The sequence below is a fragment of the Anastrepha obliqua genome, chromosome 5 (genome assembly GCF_027943255.1).
Source record: "Anastrepha obliqua isolate idAnaObli1 chromosome 5, idAnaObli1_1.0, whole genome shotgun sequence".
Taxonomy (NCBI): domain Eukaryota; kingdom Metazoa; phylum Arthropoda; class Insecta; order Diptera; family Tephritidae; genus Anastrepha; species Anastrepha obliqua.
In genome coordinates this window covers 67330284-67352295 of record NC_072896.1, presented here as the reverse complement: position 1 = coordinate 67352295, position 22012 = coordinate 67330284, and the positions used below count along the sequence as shown (strand labels likewise).

General features: G+C 37.5%; 1 protein-coding gene across 2 annotated transcripts in view; it reads right to left on the bottom strand.

Annotated features, from left to right (window-relative positions):
* LOC129249459 (P protein) overlaps positions 1-22012 on the bottom strand; it is an 81979-nt gene that overhangs the window by 14534 nt on the left and 45433 nt on the right. For both annotated transcript variants that reach the window (XM_054889287.1, XM_054889288.1), the window contains exon 2: positions 2832-2938. In XM_054889287.1, the coding sequence (XP_054745262.1) occupies positions 2832-2938 (107 nt within the window). The remainder of the gene's footprint in view (positions 1-2831; positions 2939-22012) is intronic.

Here is a 22012-nt window from a genome sequence, read left to right as displayed (position 1 = left end):
ATATTTGGAATTATGGAAGTTGAGTCCCAAAAATAGATATAAAAGTTCATATAGCCATGCATACACTCGCATGTGTACACATTTACATTGGTATATCCATTGCGATGGCGGCGGCGATTTGCAAATTGTCATTGTCACAATAGGGTGATCACTCTTCATACAAAATAAAAGGGGTATTGGTTTTTCAGGGGAATTAAAAAAAAAAGATTATATATTAAGACTTTTATCAAGATTTGCGGGAATTGGATCGATTTAAGAGTGCCTCCGAAAATCGAGTTTTTATAAATAAAATTAGTTTTTAAAAGTGTTTTTTCCCAACAGAGCACCTCAGATGATAAAAGAGTTTAAGCTTAAAGGGTCTGTTTAATAATGCTTAAAATTTTCAAAATATAGCGATATATGAAAAAAAAAAATTAAAGTCTAAATTGGTGAAGATTTTATTCAAGGTTTCCTTAAACCAATATCCCAAATAAAGCACAAAAAATGGCATCGAAAATCTCATTGCTTTGATTTAATTGATCCAATTTTCAAACATAATTAACAAAATTCTCGATTTCTGGAGATACAGGGTGTCCGGTGGTTTTTAATTAAAAGTTTCTCCCTAACCGCCGAGCACATGAGTGTGAGATGACCTCGTTAACTTCGTTGGATGGGTGGACAACGTGACAATCGAAGCATATTTCAAGGTCAATGATGCATATGCTACTGTTCGTCATAGATTTTGATCATTACATGATGCACCAAGTGAAAATTTTATTCGTTCATGAGTGCGAAGGTTTCGGGCAACAAGTTCGGTGGCAAACAGCCCACCTACAAACAGTCTGTGCACAAGAGAGTGGCTGAAACTTCCAAAAACTATATTGGATGAAATATTGAGGAAAGATCTCCCTTTCAAAAGTGAAATCCTGCAAGCACTTAAGGGGGAGGTAGGGCTTAGCACTAAAAAAAAACACTTTTTTTTTTTAATTTTTTACAGAAATATGGCTTAAGATACTTTAATAAAATCAGTTACATGTTATTGTACATCTGTTCAATAAGTTTTTAAAAAATATTAATAATAAAATATTGACAAATAAGCCCATGACAGAGTTTTTTTGGAGATATGTTTTTCGAGAGGTGCTCTGCGGTGCCAATCGGCATTCGTCGTAGAATCATCTGAAACTAAAAAAGTCGAATTTTTCAGTTAAAGTATGACGTAATGCTCCCCCCTACATTAATAAAATTTTTTTTTTTTCATTTTTGTAGTTTTGGTGGCAAAAAAACGTAAAACGAGCATTTTTGGCGAAAAATTTCGCCATATTTGTAAGTGAAAAACAACCTTAAAAAACAAAAAATAAAAAAAAAACAGTGTAGGGGGGAGGTATTTTTGATTTAGAAAATGTGTGCCAAATTTGAAAAGAATCGGTTGAATAGTTTCGGAGTTGTGATTGGCACCGACTTTTAAGAAGTCGTTTCGGGAAAAACGCGTTTGAAAAAATGACTCTGAGAAATTATCGATGCTCCGCATTCGAGGTAGAGTGCCTACAAAGGCTATAACTTTGAGAGTTCTGCTCCGATCCACTTAAAATTTTGACACAACATTCTTGAAATGATTTACTATAAGATGAGTGAAGAAAAAAAATTTCGATTTTGTGACCCTACCCCCCCCTTAAGCCTAACAATTACGATTTTTTGAAATTTCTGCGAGATAACTCTGAAGCGATTTCGTATGGTAAACACTATCTTTTGGAATGAGGAAAATTGAAGTGCATGTAAGCAAAATTGCCGATATTGGTCACCTAAAAGACAGAAACCACAACATAAACAGCTACTTCACAGCCCCAAAGTGGCGGTTTGGTGTGCATTATCAAGCTGTGGAATAATTTTACTATATTTTTTTAAAATCGTTGAGGGCAAGCAATTTCTGTGGACGGTGTCTCTTATCGGCGGGTCCTGAATGATTAGTTTCTGCCAATAATGAGCGGACATTCTCCTTCAGTACACACACATGGTTGCAGTAAGGTGGCTAAACGCCGAACACGGCCAGAGAGACCCAGACGGAAGTCTTAAAACAAAATAAATTTCATAATTCCTACCGAAAACTAAAACTTTTTTTTGATGAGGAACCCTAATGTAAATATATTTTTGGCGCACATTTGGCGACCGTCTAAACATTAGACCGCCAGACCAATAAAATCCACATAATACAAAAATGCTTACAACTACGCCGCGAAGCAATAAAAAGTGACACTTAAATACTATTTATGGCCTAAGAGGAAAAAAGAACACAGTTTCCGGCTAAGCAAAAGTCTTGATAATTAATGATATTTTTTGCAAGCGGAAGCGGAATGACTGAATTGAAACTAGTACACAATTGGAGCAAATCCGTTAAGTCTAAAAGAGCTAATTCAGAAAAGACTAAGTCTAAGTTACTGCTTGCTACAGGGTTCAAAGTAACTTTTAAAATCCTCTAACTGAGCTTTACGTATTCTGTGTCCCTTGAAAGCGCTTGACATGTTACCCAGTGCGTTATTATATAAGTATAAGTGGGAAAAGAAATTTGAGCAACAGATCACGAAAAATAGTCAAGAAGTCAACCTTGGAACTAGACAAAGAAGGCAATCGCGATGGCAATACCTACTGCACTACAGGCAATTAAGTGATCACATGCACTTCTAAATTGCACACCATACGTTGAAGCGATCTCTTATGCAGTAGAGTAGCAAAAACCAAGTATCCCTTATTTTTATGTTATATAAATTTTCTTTTCTTTCTTCTTTCTTTTATCTTATATAAATTTTCTTACAGGTTTGCTTGTATTTATAATTTTACTCTCATTTCTATTTACTCACCGCCATGAATGCGTTCATGTTCCAAGCGGAACGATGCTAAGCTCGGGTCCTGACGTATGCGCTCGGGTAGCGCACGCCATACTTGTAAGGCACCTTCTGTAACCTCGCTGCAAGAAAGAAACAAAAATGAAATTAAGTGACAATTTGTTTTGGCTGGCTAAGAAACTTAAAGTACTACAATAATAATGAGTAAAATGAATAAGACTATTGTTTGTTTTTAGGAGGCCGTAGATTTATGTACTTGATTATTTTATTATTCTTTCTGTCAAAATTAATGTTGCAATCATTTATTGCATCCCTCCTTTGCGTTGTTTTTGTTGTTGTTCTTATAAATGTACATAAATCGTTTACTGGCTAAATGACATCTGCGGGCCGATGCCCACAGGCTCGCAATAGCCTATTTGTAGTCTGGTGTTGGAGTGGCACGTAGCGGATTTGTACAGTGGGCGGCAATTATACCAAAATACATGCGAATATATATACGTCCTTATACCTATTTACATTTATGTATATAATCAAAACGGCATCATTCATTCATAATCACACTACGCGACAGCCTATTAATTATAAAAAATGATCCAAGTGACATCTTACGCGTTCTAATATTAATAAATATCGGCCATACGATGTTAATAAAGGCTGCTTCGAACAAATTTCATTGTTTTATGTTGTTAATGATGGTTGTTTATGCGAATAGTGCTTAATATTTCTCTCGCCTGTAAGTATGCAGCAAGTTGCGCTATTTATTTATTTATCTCCGCATTCACTTAGCTCATTTCGGCATCTCTTAAGTGGTTTATAGCGTGGCGTCAATCGGGATTAACGACTTAATACGAAATTATCTCAGGAATTAATTCGGATTGACAACTAGACTTAATTCTAATAATTTAAGCGGATTAGGGAAAAACAATCATTGGAGCATTAAAATTCTGGAACAATATGATTAGCCCAACAGGAATATTTTATGGTATTTCCATTTATTTTTAAGCTTAAAAATGCGTTTTTGCAATTTCAAATGGCAAGTAGAAGTAAACATTCATCTTGGACGGAGAGGGATGAACAGGCGCTCATAACCAATGGGGAGGACGCGCAAATGCAGAGATGCAATGCTAGTTTGCACTAACACGTTTGAAATTTCATTAATTGTTTTAATATTGCGGAGCAGTTTGAGAAATAGCATTTTAAGATTTTTCTTTAAATAAATAATTATTTTTTAGTATCAAAACAGCTAATACCGGTATTTGTCGCCTGCGATCCATCTTTTACTGACAAAACTCACTAATCCGTGTAACCACCGTTTGAGACACTACAATTTTAATCAGAATTAACTGCACCGGTAATCCCATTAATGCCGTCGTTTGCCTAGGCTATTATTGAATTTAAAATTTGAAGCATTGACTGCACTCAGATCCAAAAAAACAAATTTTTGACAGATACCTGATTTTGTTTTGTTTTTAATACTAACCCAAATTATATATAACTGCTAATAAAATATATTCTAATGCACTTAAATTGCAATGAGGAAGATTAAATGAAAATTTGCGCATGAAAATTTGCTAATAACTACAAACTTTGAATACATGACAAATATGTTTTTTATTAAAAACAAAGTATATCAATAATATGGAAAATTTAAAAGACGTGTATGTTTATGCGGCCACCGTAGATGAATGGGTTGGGGCGTGACTACCATTCGGAATTCATAGGGAACGTAGGTTCGAATCTCGGTGAAACACCAAAATTAAGAAAACGTTTTTTCTAATAGCGTTCGCCCCTCGGCAAGCAATGGCAAACCTCTGAGTGTATTTCTGCCATGAAAAGCTCTTCATAAAAATATCTGCCATTCAGAGTCGGCTTGAAACTGTAGGTGGAACAACATCAAGACGCACACCACAAATAGGAGGAGGAGCCCGGCCAAACACTCAGAAAGAGTGTATGCGCCAATTATATATATATATAATATATATATACATGTGTGTTAATGCATTTTGTTTCCGTTTTACTATAAGCTTCCAATTTGTGGAAATTTACTTAAAAACTCGAAGTAATAACTATCATCAATCCTTATTTCTTTCTCAAATTTCGTGGGCATCCTCACGGGGTACTATTCGCGGGGTATACATACATGCCGTGAGATTCGGAATTATTTCGAGCCCTTTTTGCGTCAGCTGTATGGAGGATGAGGTGGAAACATCTTAGCACCTGCTCCTTAGCTTCCCAGCTCTCGCGTGACTAAGATTCAAGCATCCTGGTTCTCACTTCTTTTCTGCGCTAGCTGATATAACAGGTCTTGATATCAAAAATCTGATGAACTTTATCAGTAGCATAAATAGGCTAACACAACCGCAAATTAGTCACCGTTCTTAGTCCACAGATACCCTCCCACCCCTCTCCTTTTTGTCCTATCGTTTTTGCCCCCTCTTGCAATGGTATCACCAAGGATGAACCATACTTCTTTCGTCCAAGTGGGCCCACTCTCTGGGTAACCATTGCTACCTTACCTAACCTTATTTCTTTCGAAATGAGGAAGAAGCTGTCGTTACGATGAATGGCAGGCGCTATCGAGCCTTGCTGACTGAATTTTTGTTTCCAAAAATTAACCAGTTAAACATCGAAGACATTTCGTTCCAAAAACACGGAACTTACCCTACAGCGCGCTTATCAACCCATTTATTCAAATATCCAATCCTTTCTTGACGCCATACGGCCAGAATTATTGGAAAAAGTAGTCAAAAATTGGGCTGATCGAATGGAACATGTGATTTAAAAATAAATGCCATGAAATTATCTACCAGATATCGCCGTCTTCTTTATATTTTTGTGTGTCAATATGTGTGTTAATTTTAATATTATAGGACGTTTTCAAGCATGGACAGGCTAGGAGCAGGCCCCTCAAAACCTTTCCTTCACCCGCCTGTAATTATGTAAACATTGATATTTTTTAACACAAACAATTTATTCCTCTTCTATTTCCAGAGGTCGACAACTAGTACACAGACAAAGCTCTGCAACAACTCGATTGTGACTACGCAATTTTCAACAAAGTAGTACTGTGGAGTTAGTTAAAAAAAGCAGAGATCGCTCAGAACTCCGAGTTTAAGCCTCTTTTACAGAACTTGGATTCACTTCGGGCGCAGTTGCTGTAAAGCACGGCAACTACCATATGTTGAAGACGAAATTCCCACAAAATGCTTACGAGTAAATTGAAAACCACCAAAGAAGTATTAATGAAACGGAATTTGATTTCATTATATTTTATTTTATTTTAGTTGGTTTCATTTTGTTTTACTTGATTTTCTTATTTTATTGTATTCTATTTTTTTTTGTTTTACTTGATTTTATTTTATTTTACTTGGTTTTATTTTATTTTATTTCACATAATTTTTTATTTTTATTCTATCTTACTATATGTTTTTTACAATTTTATTTTATTTCACTAGATTTTATTTTTTTACTTAATTTTTTTATTTCAATTTTACCTGGTTTTATTTTATTTTACTTTATTTCCTTATTTTATTTTATTTTACTTTATTTAATTTTGGGTTTTGTTTTATTTTATTTTACTATAATATTTTTTTAATTTTGTCTATTTTTTATTTATTTTGTAATTACTTTTTATTATCTAATTAGATTGAAGTTTATTTACTTCATTTTATTTTCAGCCTGTTGGGATTGTTACGAGGGGTGCCTTTTATATGTCGGGATTAGAGAACAAAAACAAATTTTAATCATCGAAAATCACTTTATTGTTTTTCAAAATATTCTCCATGAAGATCTATACACTTTTGCATGCGTTTGAACCAATTGTCGAAGCACTTTTACCACTCTGAATGAGGTACCTCCAAAACATGCATTCTGAATGCCGCAACCGCTTCTTCAGGTGTCGAAAAACGTTGACCTCTCAGTTTGTTTTTTAAGTACGGGAATAAAAAGAAGTCATTCGGTGCTAAGTCAGGACTATAAGGCGGATGACCCATTAATTCGATGTTTTGGGTGCTCAAAAATGCAGTTGTTTGAGCCGATGTGTGAGAGCTCGCATTGTCCTGGTGAAGAGTGATCCGTCTTTGGCGATTGATTTTCCTAATTTCTTGGAAGACAACTGGCAAACAAATGGTTGTGTACCACTCAGAATTTACTGTTCTGCGTTGTTCTAGTGGTACGGTTGCGACATGTCCAGTTTTTCCGAAAAAACAGGCGACCATTTGCTTGGAAGTGCTTCGTGCGCGAACAACTTTTGTTGGATTTGGCTCATCTTGAAACACCCATACAGTCGACTGCTGTTTACTTTCGGGCTCATACGCGTAAATCCATGATTCATCACCTGTCACGATGTCATGGACGTGTTTCGAAGCCCCGCGATCGTATTTTTTGAGCATTTCCTTCGGCCAATCGACACGAGCCTTTTTTTGAGCGATTGAAAAATTGTGTGGGATCCAACGCGAACAAATTTTTTTGACAGTCAAATGTTTATGCAATATTGAATGTATGCTGGTCCCACTAATGCCTAAGATTGTCTCAATCTCACGATAGGTCACATGACGATCTTGCAATATTAGTTCGCGCACATCATCAACGGTTTTCGGAACAACAACTGATTTTGGACGACTTTCACGAAATTCGTCTTGGAGTGAACTACGACCACGATTGAATTCACCATACCATCGATAAACACTGGTCCTTGATGGAGCTTCATCGCCAAAAAATGAATTAAGTTCATCCATGCAATGTTGCTGAGTTAATCCACGTCGAAAGTTGTAAAAAATAATCGCACGAAAATGTTCACGATTTAAATTTTTGGACCGAGATGAATATTTTAAGTTACTGTAAACAACACAAATAGCGCTGGTATTTCAAAACGTTCTGAGTACGTAAAAGTCAAAAAATGTCAAACTTTGCGATGTCAGTTGCCAGATTGCAACACCAGGGTTGCGAAGGCACCCCTCGTATATATTAAACATAACAACTCGAAATAAAGGAAGACATTAGTACACTAAAACTTATTTTGATTCTAGTTTTATAATTTTCTTAAAATTTTTTTTTTTTTCCATTTATTTTATACATCTGTCTTTTGACATTAAGTATGTTGTTTAACAATTTGGTCAGGATTTATATACATCGCTTAATGGCCAGTGTCAAAAAGCGATAAAATTAAAATAAACGAAATAATAGCAATTAAATAATATACAATAATACAATACAAGTTTCACTTTACGTGATTACATTTTACAACTATTTTTAATTATTTTTTTTTACATATTTATGGTTTTTTAGTATTTATCATACTAGGTTCTTTAAATTAAAAAGAAAAATAAATAAAAGAGCTGTATCTATTTACTATACTTAAGGATGAAAAATGCTGGTAAATGCATTAAAATCTACTAAATGCAGTTAGTTATGTTACGTTAGTATGTTAAAAAACGCCTTTCTTGTCAAAATTTACGAATTGCTTCAGAGGCGATGCCCATAAATTTGTTTGTTTACATGCAATCAATCTCTACCTTCACGTTTCTTCTCATTTGACAATCTTATTATAATTAGCCTTAAGTTTGTTCCACCATCAAAACAATATTCACTACTTTCAGTCATATGAAGGAAATGCTCTTCACTATTTTAAACAATTTCAATAAGTTTATTTAATTTGATTTTTTTGTGGGCTTGTCCTCTTTTCATCGTAACTCTTCACTTAATTACGCCAATGATCATAAATGTGCTTTCGTGTGTATGTATGTAAATGTGATTAAATAGTAACCCAAAAACATTTTAATTTCAATTAGTTAGCCTAGTACATTTATGAGAGTGCACACACACGCACGTATACACACAAACACGGTTTATTGTTCTACAAATGAGTTATGCAAGTGGAAATTCTCCAGCTACATAAAAATTTTGACGCAAGCAATTGCACTTTGTGCGCTAAAAATAGCAGCTAACAACAACACTGGTTATTTTTGTCAATGAATTGTGAATTCAAAATGCAAAACATATAACAGAAACCAAGAAATTGTGAAAATTGAAATTGAAGCCATAATCAAAATTATTATACTATCCACAGCGGAGAGTAGTGAATCGCCGCGCGCTGCTTGTTTACATGCAATTCGAGTACTTATTCGCAAAGAAGAAACTTACAGTAGTGGATTAAAAATGCGGAAAATAAGTGCAGTATATATGTACAGGTATATACGAGTATACATATGTATTTATACAATATTTACATGTCTGGTTGGCGCGTGCAGCCTTTGATGTTGCGCCGAGCGCCACCCCTAATTTGTGGTGTGCATCTTGATCTTGTTCCAGAATTGGAAGGACAGTTTTATGTGGAACTTTTTATGAGGGGGTTTTTATGGCAGCAATATACTCTGAGGTTTGTCATTGTCTGCCGAGAGGCGACCGCTATTATAAAAAATCTTTTCTCTCATTTGGTGTTTCATGCCCACAATTGACTTCGAACCTTGTCGAATTTAATAGAAAAATATCGAAGCCGGCAACAGAAAATGTTTTACTCCACTTAAATAAATATTAGGACAGTTTACAATTAAGAGAAAATTACCCAAAATTATGAATAACTCTATGTAAACTCAAAACTATGGGGAAGGTTTTGACAGTTGATCCCTCTTAATTGGGGCATTCTAAATTCAATGAAAAATGATTTTTGGCTTACCATTTCATTCACATAGTCACACAGTCTAAGTTGCAGCATAATAACGGCTAGGAGAATTTCCCTAAACCTTTTTTTACGATTTTAATACTATGAGTTTTAGGTGGGTAGGTATGTGCCAAGTGGCTAATATTGATTGGCACTCCTCAAGTAGCACTAAAGCACCTTTAACGAGCTGTTGCTTACGTAGATCAGAGAAATGTTACTTGCACACCTAAGAGATTTGATCTCCTCCTTACAGGAGTTTACCAGTTCGGATCTTCACCATGGCGTCATCATGGCTTTGATCCTAGTTTGGCTATCGGAAAGAAAGTGATTCTTCCAAATAGTTAAAAAAAAGCATATTAGTCATATTTTTTGTAACCACTGTTAATTAGTTATCCAAAAGAAAAAAGTGAAAAGTTTTGTTTATATTTTAGTTGATTTAATAAGCGTGGCGCGAGTCATACGAACCTACAGTCTCAATCGTGTACAAGTTTCACATTTTCCTATAAATGTAATATATTTTTTGTATTTACACATGTAAGCATGGGTAATATGAACATAAAGCTGACTTAATTAGTGCAAAAAGGGGAGTACGCGCTAAAAGTTCCTGAAAGTCGGTGCACCGCGCTGCACTTTATCACCGATCGTCAAATGAATCGGATACGTGAAAAAGCAAATAGCTGTCAGAGGTTTTTAATCCAATAATCCATTCGAGCTCAGCTTTTTATATACATATGTATGTACGTATGGAAGATGGTTCCATGTGTAGAAGTCCACGCAAGTGGGGAAAGTTACTGATCGCCATTCACCTGGGAGTGGCCAGGGCGATTCTTCTGCATATGGTTCAAGTAGCTCACAAAGTCCGGGATTAGCCCACGTATCCTCTGGGTAGCTTCCGAACACCCGTTCGTGAGTGAGCTAACGTGAGAAGGCGAAGCATTCCAGGATACGAGTAGCTGGTTGTGCGCTGGGTTTGGGACCCGCCACTTAAAAATCCCCCCCAATGAAAAGCATTACAAAGCCTCGGATGAGAACTACCTTTACTGATGACGACCCCTGCAAACGAAATAAGGAATATGATTTGAGGGCATGCACCTGGAATGTCCGGTCCCTTAATGGGGAAGGTGCCTCTGCCTGGCTGGTTGATATCCTCGTGAGAGTAAAGGCTGACATCACTGCCATTCAAGAAACGCGATGGACGGGACAAGGCAAGAAAAACATAGGGCCTTGCGACGTCTACTACAGCTGCCATGTAAATGAGCGCAAATTCGGTGTCGGATTTGTTGTGGGAGAGAGACTTCGTCGCCAAGTACTGTTGTTCACTCCGGTGGACGAGCGTCTCGCAATAATCCGCATCAAAGCGCGATTTTTTAACATATTGCTCATTTGCGCCCACGCCCCGAAGGAGAGAAGGACGATGCGACCAAAGATTCCTTCTATGAGCGCTTAGAACGTTCCTATGAGCGCTGCCTCCGCCACGACATAAAAATCGTGCTTGGCGACTTCAAAGCCAGGGTGGGCAAGGAGGGAATTTTTGGTCCCACAGTCGGAAAATTCAGCCTGCACAACGAAACATCCGGTAACGGACAAAGGCTGATCGACTTCGCCGGGGCCCGAAACATGATAGTCTGCAGTGCCAGATGCGAGCATAAAAAGATCCACCAAGCTACCTGGCTGTGCCCTGATCGAAAAACGCGAAACCACATCGATCATCTTGTTATAGATGGAAGACACGCTTCTAGTGTATTAGATGTACGTACGATCCGAGGACCAAACATCGACTCGGATCATTACCTTGTTGCAGCCAAACTGCGCACACGCCTCTGTGCAGCAAAAAACCTACCTACGCAAAAAATGTTCGGCGGCTTACAGGAGGTTTCAAGACCGGGGCGTTTTCCTGTAAGAACCTAGACGGCGATCTGGTGACTGACGTACAGAGAAATCTTAAAATATGGAGGGAACACTTCTCGAAACTGCTAAGCAGTAACAGCTGCGCATGTCACCAAGAATGGGAAGATTCCGATACCCCAATCGTTGACCACGGATTTGACGTTCCGCTACCCGACCATGACGGGGTGAGAATAGCGATAACGCGAATAAGGAACAACAAAGCCGCGGGCGCCGACGGACTGCCGGCCGAGCTATTAAAACATGGCGGCGAGGAGCTGGTAAGAAAGCATGCCTCCCGATTGGAATTTAAGAGTGCTCTGTCCAATCCATAAGAAGGACGATCCTGCAATCTGTGCCAATTACCGCGGGATTAGTCTTCTAAATATCGCCTATAAGGTTCTAGCGAACCTTATCAGTGAGGCCTCAGGCCTGGAAAGTCTACCATCGACCAAATATTCACAATACGCCAAATCTTGGAAAATACCCATGAAAGGAGAATCGACACACACCATCTTTTTGTCGATTTCGAAGCTGAATTCGACAGTACGAAAAGGAACTTAATCGCTCAGGCACAATATTTCATAAAAGCGTACAATTGTTGGCGTATGCCGATGATATTGACATCATCGGCCTTAAGAACCGCGCTGTTAGTTCTGCCTTCTCCAACCTGGATAAAGAGGCAAAGTGAATGGGTCTGGTGGTGAGCGAGGACAAAACGAAGCACCTCCTGTCTTCAAACAAACAATCGACGCACTCGCGTATCGACACCCACGTCACTGTTTCGACGTGGTTGTAAAAGACTTCGTTTATATAGGAACCCGCATTAACACCAATAACAATGTCAGCCTTGAAATCCAACGTAGAATCTCTCTTGCCAACAAGTGCTTCTTTGGACTAAGCAGGCAAATGAACAGTATAGTCCTCTCCCGACGAACAAAACCTACACTGTATAAGGCTTTCATTATGCCCGTCCTAACGTATGGCGCAGAAGCGTGGACGATGACAACATCCGATGAAGCGATGCTTGGGGTGTTTGAGTGAAAGATTTTGCGTAAGATTTTTGGACCTTTGCACGTTGGCAACGGCGAATATCGCAGGCGAATATCGCAGATTCAGCGGCTACGTTGGTTGGGTCATGTGGTCTGAATGGATACAAACGCTCCGGCTCTGAAAGTATTCGATGCGGTACCAGCTGGTGGTAGCAGAGGAAGAGGAAGGCCTCCTCTGGGTTGGAAAGATCAGGTGTAGAAGGACTTGGCTTCACTTGGTGTGTCCAATTGGCGCCGGTTAGCCGTTTAGTTAACGACCGTCGCGCTTTGTTAAACTCGGCCAAAATCGCGTAAGCGGTTATTGCGCCAATTTAGAAGAAGAAGAATGTACGTTTGTGTGAAACATAGGAAGATACATAAATGACTATGCGTTTTCATCGTAATATGTCTAGATGTCAGTTTTCCACGCAGTTTTAGATATCAGAAGGGACGACCGAACAATACTTATCGAGGCCGAAGCCGAATCGAATTTCGATCACTTAAAAAAAGTATTGATGAGACAAATCAGGGCATATTAGTTTCAGTTGATATTTAAAAATACCAAAAGAAAGCTGAAATGTATTTCGATTAAATTGTAGAAAGTTCACTAACAGTATCTTTCAGTAGGGCTGCCAGATATGTCTGCCGAGAAAACCGGGTCAATTTGGTAAAACTGTTCTAAATCTCAACAACATCCCATCATCTTTAAATTTCCATTTAGAATTTCGAGTATGAATGAAAGACTTTAAATATGCATCTACCTCAAAGCATTCAACAGAAATGCTATATTTTTCCCACTTAAATACATATAATGTTTTTGAACTTTTTTCCATTCATTTCATAAGTTCATCCAATTGAAAATACCATAACTATTTATTTTCTTTACCGATGAGTTCAAGAACGTAATAGGTTCTGGAGCCGGATGGTACTTAAGCGATTGTAAGAAATATCATTACGCTAAGGGAGGGATGGCAACTGTTTTTCAAACGGAAATTTTTGCCATTCTGAAAGTAGCAGAATGGATAATTGAGAAGAGATGGAGCAGGAAACATATTGGTCTCTTTAGTTACAGTCACCGAAGGATCTGGAGAATACAAAGCAAACCTCAAAGATTGTTCAAAAAATTAAGAAAAAGCTTAATTATGTTGCAAGACAGAATAATCTCGTACTTATATGGCTTCCAGGAAACTGCGGTGTTCAAGGGAATGAAATTACCGATGAACTGGCCAACTGTGGATCAGCGGTTACGCCACAGGAACCGGAGCCAATAATTGGAATCAGTTCTGCAGGAATCATAAAGTGGATAATGGATTATGCATGCAATCTACATAAACAGCGATGGTCCGGTCTAGAACTCCGCAGACCTGCAAAGTGTTTTAGGACAAGCCCGAACAGAAAACTGTCGAACTTTCTTCTAAAACGTGGAAGAAAAGACGTTCGGTTGATGGTCGGTATTATTACAAGACACAATCCATGGGGTCAGCATATGACCACCGTTGAAATCATTAAGGACCCGATTTGCCTGTCTTGCTTAGAAAAGGCGGATAGCACTGAATGTGAATGTCCTGCATTTGCTAGAGCAAGGCTGTGGATTTTGGGTTCCAATGTCTTGAGAATAACTGCAAAAAAGGTAAATATTTACTCCGATAGCCAAGCGGCCATTAGGGCTCTAGGCTCTATTATGGTGCACTCGAAGCTGGTCAGGGAATGCCTGGTCTCACTCTCGATTGCATCAGAATTCTTCGACATTAAGATAATTTGGGTACCTGGTCACAGTGACATTGAAGGAAACTGCGAAGCCGACGAGCTGGCCAGACAGGGGACCTGTGAGGCAATGTGTCCGCGAAAGGAGAGAATCGGGATCCCCCTGACAACCTGCGCTCTACTCCTGGAAGGATGTGCTATGCACCAACTCAGCGAACGCTGGGCAAGTACACGAACGTGTAGGGTCGCGAAGTCCTTCTGGCCACGTTTAGATAGGAGGCGCTCGAGGGATATCCTGGGGATGACAAAATGTCATCTCTCAAATTTCGTGGGCATCATCACGGGGCACTGTCCGCGAGGTACCCATGCCGTGAGACTCGGAATTACTTCGAGTCCTTTTTGCGTCAGCTGTATGGAGGATGAGGCGGAATCATCTCAGCACCTGCTCCTAAGCTGCCCAGCCTTCGCAGGACTAAGATTCAAATACCTTGGTTCTCACTTCTTTTCTGCGCCTGCTGATATAGCAGGCGTTGATAACAAAAATCTGATGAACTACATCAGCAGCATAATGAGGTTAACACAACCGCGGACTAGTCACCGTTCGTAGTCCACAAGCACTCACCACTCCCCATACCTTCCCTTCCCCCCTCCTTGTCCTTCAATGGTATCACAAAGGACGAACCAAACTATTTCGTCCAAGTGGGCCCTATTGGGCAACCATTACAACCTAACCTAACCTAACCTGTCTTGAGAATGACATTCTCCCAAACTGAAGGATGTTTTCAAATTTACCAAAGAATCTGGAAAATTCTCACACGTCTAGCTACTTCTATGTCTTTATTCTATTCTATCATCTTCCTTCTGTTACTTGCCTCCTTTCCTTCCTTTTACTTTCCAAAGCTTTAAATGCAATGGGCCTTCTAGCCTGAGGGTTTTAGGAGTTACCAAATCTCTTAGTGCTTCTTGGCTTGCTTTTTTCAATTTTCAAATTTTGTTTAAATGCACATTCTTGGGTGAAACCGGACCAAACTTGTGCATACGAACATAACCGAGGCTCGGCCATTCTTTGGTTATAAACTTTCAGTAGCTGTACAGCAAACCAAATCAAGCCAGTCAAATTAATTTTTTACACACTGTGATTCGATTTCAATTAGTGCAACGAGATTAGTACAATAAAAGAATACAAAGAAACCAGCTAAGATGTAGAAGTGTAAGGGGAATCGAAGTGAAGTCTCGTATCATTTGCAATATAACGCTGATGTAGTCACGTGCATTTATTCCCAGCGTCAATTCGCTGAAGCCGGTCTGCAACAATAGCCGCTATAAAATTTCCTTCTGGCTGGAAGGCGCGTTGCTCTGAGCCTTTAATTTAAATTTAAATTTCAATTACACACAAACATGCACACGCCTATACACACATACATATATATGATAATAAGTATATTTATTGCTAATCGCACACAGTTTTAGACTTTATCCGCAGTAAATAGTAAATTGTGCCTTGTCTGTCAAATAAAAAGCCACTAATCTCAATTTGGACAGATGACAATAAAAATCCAGAAATCTTTATCAAACGCGCAGCCATGAAAAATGTTTCAAACGCAAGCGCTGAGAACATTTCTTAAAAATGTAGAAATGTACATATATGTGTATGTATGTATGTATATCAGCATGGTTGAGTGTAAAAAATATTTAAGTGGCTGCTCGAAAGTCTGTTACCGACTAGAATAAGTGGTTAATCACAGGCGTAATGTTAAATTGTATTTGTATGAACAAATGTGTGCAGCAGTTCACTGAAGATTGAGCGGAAAAAAGTACTCATATATTTAGATTGACGACTCATACCGCTAGGTACGACGCCTCTTCTCAATTTCAAATAGTTCACTTGAAAAATGTAAATAATACTAATCATAATTTGAAAATTACTATAAAAAACGGGAGAAGAAACAAAAGCAACTAAGCAGAAATGCAAGCAGTAATTCGGTACAGTTAACGAAGGTGCAGATTGAAGGCTGCTAACTACTCTTACTGGAAGCTTTGTAGAATAGATTATCATTGCGTCGACATTGCGGTTCGCCACCATAGCGGTCATGATATGAAATCTAAGCTAAGATATACAATTGGTCGCGCTTATGATATAAAGATTGACTAACAGACTAACAGACTAACTGCCTACTGTCCATATATCAATGCAGTGATCCACACACTCTACATACCCTGCAGCGAAAATCTGTACTAGTGAAAAAATGCTGACGCACGTTTTAAATTCAAATAAATCGCATTTGTTTTTCCACCCGAAAGTAAATGGGGCGACGCCTATTATCCAAAGTTTATGAACAAGTGTATTTGGCTCTTCCGTTATCATAATTTAAAAAACAATTCTAATACAGTAATCAATTACTCAAATATAACATTTTTTGCATTTTTGAAGTTGCCATTATGTGCAAGCTGGACGTGCTTAATGCGAGCGCTATGACTAATTCCCTTGGATTATTTACATATGTAGCTAAACGTAAATATTGAATAGCAGATGAACTGAACTGTGCGCTTGCAAACTCAATCGAGAAGCCAGAGGTGCGAGCTAAATTTTTTATTTGATCGGATTCGTGAATAAATGCGCCACTTGTCCAAAATATTTCATCTAAAATATATTCGAAATTAATATAATATTTTCCATATAATCAGAAAATATATCGTCATTTCATATGAAAATTGAAATTTCTAGACATTTAAATCACAACGGAAAATCTTTTTAGTTACTCGAAGAACCATAATTAAGACCTCACAAATATCAATCGAATACCCATAATTTGTGAGTTTAACGGCCTCAGCGCATGCTAAATGGTGTTTTTCATAGCTAAAAGTGCAAAGAAGAAATCCTAGTATACTAGATCGCATTTTTCAATTTTAGTATTTGTTCCGAACTAACGCGAAAGATATGCAGTGTGAAGCAATTGCCCTTCCATAGGGTGTGCCAATCACTTCTTTGTTAAAGAGAAGGAAGGCAAACTAGCCTCTATGTAGCCATAAATTCCCTTGATGGGTGCTTCTGCATTTCCCTATGGGGTATGCAAATATCTTCGTGCATACAAGTACATATGTATCTATATGCGCCGTCCATCATTTTCGTTCTCATCGTGAGTTGCATGTTGTGTTTGTGGGTGTGTTAATCTCTTGCACATCAAGTCTATGAAACACAAAAGTACGCGCACTTGCTGCAAGTTGTTCGACAAATGCGGAAATGGTTTTAACAATAAACAAATGGAATATGATAACATAGAATGATAATTTTGAATGCACAGTAGGGTGAATCACTTGCCTTGTAAAAGTATTAAATGCATGTAAATGTGCAGTTAGATTTTTGTTTTGAAGGCTATTTAACTTTATTATATTTTATTTAATTAAATAAACATAATTTTGTTACTGCACTGAAGTGCATCAAGGGCGTCAATTTATTTAATTTTAAATTTAAATTTAAATCTAAACTGTATGTATTAATGCGTTGAGCCATAATTCTGCGAGCTTTTTTTTACCTGCATGCATATACTTATATATGTATTTTACATATATTATATAGTATTATGTATGTATGTATTTTGTGTATATGCATATACATATATTTATGTCAATGCGAAATCTAGAGCTTTTGTTTTCCCCTTTAATAGATAGCGATAAGAAAGAATGGAAAAAAGAGTATGTGCCGGCAGGAGGGCTGGATTTTTGCATTTACAAGGCTATTCAGTGCCACCAATATGCTGTGTGCAAGAACGGACCTTTAATGATTTCGTCAACCCACACTGTTGTGAATCATATTCATATTCGATCGCACTTATACACAAGGTATAATTTCAATGGTTAAAATCCTGCTTATGCCGATGGCGTTGTGTGATCGCAATTGATGGTGTATCCTCTGAAACATTCATTGCTTGCTCTGGAGTGCTTCAGGGAATTGCTTAAGGTCCACTACTCTTTATGTTATTCATCAAACACATTAGAAATTGCTTCTCATTTGCCAATTTTCTGTAAGTATAGTAGTTGACTACTCAAAATATTTTCGGTTATATCATAAATAACACAATTGGCGGATGCAGGTTTCAAGCAGTTATAGAAAAATTTGTTATATGGTGCCAAAAAGCTCAACTTTCCTTAAGTATCAAAATATGCTATCATGCCACTTTATCCAAAACACCTATTGTCTTTCAAACTTTTTATAACTAATATTGTATTTCAATCTGTTAAAGAATCTAAAGACTTAGGTGTAATTTTTTACAGTAGTTTTTCATATAATAGTCACATTAATTTTATCTTATCCAAATCATATGCTGCCAAGGTTGGAATACGCCGCCTTTATTTTGAGGCCATTCCACACATTTTTAATCGGCAGGATCGAACGTGTACAAAAGGTGTCTCTGAATATGATACTAGGGTCAGTAAAATTTTCTGATCCTATCCCATATTACACATCAAATTGGCTATTGATCAGCTTGATTTGTTTGAAGTCGGGGGTAGCAGATTATATTTTAACGTTGCACCTCGCTGATATCTGCTCACCTTACTGAGTAATTGTGAGCTTACAGTGCTACTGGGACTTATGGCTTAGCGGACCTTCTCTCACCCACGCTCGCTACCAAAATCAATAATAGTTAGCTTTAACCTAAACCGATTTAAATATTGTCTCAAATTAAATATTAATAATGTTAGAATCATCTCAGGATTTCTAATAGAGCATTGTAGATTGAATCACCATCTTATTAACCTGGGAATATACTCCAATGGAACTTTTCTGTAGAAAGGAAGACAAAACATGTGTTAGCGTCGGGTCTAGCCCTGATGCACAAGCGCTGGGTAAACATATTTAACCAGGGGAAGAAATAAAACTATTTATTTATTTATATAATAAATATTATTATTTTATTATAAGAATAGTACAAAAACCTTTTACAAGTTGGCACAAAATTAATCATCATATGGGAGGACTTAATTTTTGTATATGGCATCGTACATTCGGAATATTTGACACTTGTGAACTCTACACCTGCAATATATAAACAGACAAGCAATGGCGCTCGTGAAGGTAAAAATTAAGATCTCCATCTCTCAAAATTATTTTGCTTATTTAGTAAAAAAAAATTGAATGATGCAAATTAAAAAAAAAAATGGTCATAATTTTTCTTACTTTTTAATCAGAATTGTTGAAAAAATTTCGACTGCGTAATTTTGTAGCCGATATAATTTTAATATAATAAATGTAAAGTTCAAGTGGCTCAAAAATAGCATTGATTTTTTACCATTTTGGTTCGTTTTGCTGAAAATGGGCAAAGTTAGCCCATCTATTCTCTTCATATGAAGATTATTTTCAACGTTGTCAAAAATCCGTGAAATTTTTTAAAACTTATTATAAATATTATTTCACAGCGAGGCATAAAATTAAAAAAAAAAAATTTTTTTGCCACGAGCGCCCCTGTTAAAGAAATATGTTATATATATATTAGGGCGGGTCGATTTAAAAATCGCTCATTGCTCTGTGAAAATCGTATTCTAGGGATCAAAATAAGAAACTTTGCTGAAGGAACCCTACTTCTAAAACGAATTCTGATGTCCCCCAATTTGGGTCGAACGAAAAATCCCACTTTGACCCATTTAGAGTGCTCCAATCGAATCCAAATGTATGACCGACCCCCACTAACTTTTGACGGCCGATCCACCCATGCCAGTGGCAGACCCCCTGGAACTCCCCTGGGGAGTTCCCCATACAATCATTTCAAAATATCACCATTTTTGGCCTTTACATGAGAAAAGAAACTAAAAAGTTCGACCCAAATTGGGGGACATCAGAATTCGTTTTAGAGGTATGGTTCCTTCGGCAAAGTTTCTTATTTTGATCCCTAGAATATGATTTTCACAGAGCAATGGGCGATTATTTTGCCTCCCCACAAAGCGGCCTGGCCTAATATACATATATATAATTGGCGCGTACTTTTTGGGTGTTTGGCCGAGCTCCTCCTCCTATTTGTGGCGTGCGTCTTGATGTAGTTCCACAAATGGAGGGACCTACAGTTTCAAGCCGACTCCGAACGGCAGATATTTTTTTTATGAGGAGGTTTTTCATGGCCGAAAAATAATCTGAGGTTTGCCATTGCCTGACGAGGGGCGACCGCTATTAGAAAAATGTTGTTCTTAATTTTTGGTGTTTCATTTGGTAATTTTGGAGTTTCTCTGTGAATTCCAAATGGTAATCACGCACCAACTCATTTGATTACGGCGGCCGCCGGAAATATGTTTTACTCAAAGATTATAGATTACCAGGTTTGACTGTTCGAAGCAAAATTGTGAAAGTAACTTGGACTGCTACGTCTCCTGGGACTCGGCAGCAGAATTCTCTCTAATTGCCACACTCGTCCAAACAGTCGTTGTTCAGGCGGTATTGAAGTAAAATGATTGAGGGCTGTGGTGATTTTTTTCGAATATCGCCAACACAATCTCAGTTTTTTTGTAAACAAACTACCGTTACAACCCGCATGACGTAAGCCAATTTGTTGATTCCTTCAAAGCCGTTGAGAGCCTATTAACGGGCTGATGTTAGTCACACCTCTGCATTCTGTAGAACGTGGATTTCCTACTTTAATTTTCTTTGCTTTAAATTCCTGGTTTTTATAGTTTTTACCTAAGTTAAGTTAAGTCTAAAAATTTTGTATTTTCAATCGTCCATGATTGAGCAATTGCCCCTCAGCAGGCAATGGCAATTCTCCGAGAGTATTTTTGCCATGAAAAATTTACTCTAAAAACCATCTACTGTTCGGAAGCGGCATAAAACTGCGCATCTCTACATTTGGACAACAGCATCAAGGGTCATTCCACAAATAGGAGAATAAACCCAGCCAAACACACAATAATGGTTGTATGCGCTAACTATTTGCAATCTGTAAATACATATGAACATATATGCATTCTCGTATGTATGCATATACAGATGTACATACATATGTAGATGACCACTATGATGCGGCACTAATTACGATGTTTATTTTCAGGCGTGAACATAATATGCCTATATCCACTCTTTATCTTATTTGTCCTGCTGTTTTGGAAGATAAATGAATACGACGTCGATAATCAGGAATACAAACAGATGCACACATACTCATAGTGTATTTGCATGTGCGTTCCTGAATGGAATTGTGGCTCAAATTCAAATATACAAACATGCATACAATACATATGCAACTATGTTTTTGTTTTTTTTTATTTCATCGGCGGCTCGTTTTTTCGGTTATTCTGATTTTATTTAATTTTTGTTTTGTGCACATACATAGTTTGTCATTTTAAATTAACCTTGACTGATGTTTACTTGATTAATTGAATCAAATTTCCTTTCATTCTCGCCCACTTGCGCGCTTATGCCCTTTTCATATCCCACTTATCGTGTGTCATGCCTTCATTATTAATTTTTATCCAACCGTCAGTGCACGTCATCATCCTTTTTCGTTGGCTGCAAGTGCTTAATTGTTGGCTTGCCAGTGATGGAATAAGGGATATTGGACAAATGATGATATGCTCGGTGTTGTTGTGGTTGTAGTAGCATAAACATTCCCCATACATACGAGTATATGTATATGGCGAATGCTGCTGTGACAGTCCTTGGCCGAGTATAAATGCGCGTCGTTCCGGTTACGTAGAACCGACGTCGTGGGGGCGATGATATCCTCGTATGGATGACTTTAGTTCAAAACAATAATAAATGGCCGTCAATGTGTTTCAAATGAGTTTGCAAAAAAAAACAATGTATTAATATGAATTAAAAAAATGTATTTTTAGGAAGAGAGCAAAATTTTCAACTCATCTCGAAAATATTGAACTAAAGATGCAACCAAGAACATTGATTTGATTTCAGAACCAAGAATTAGAATACAACTTTTCAA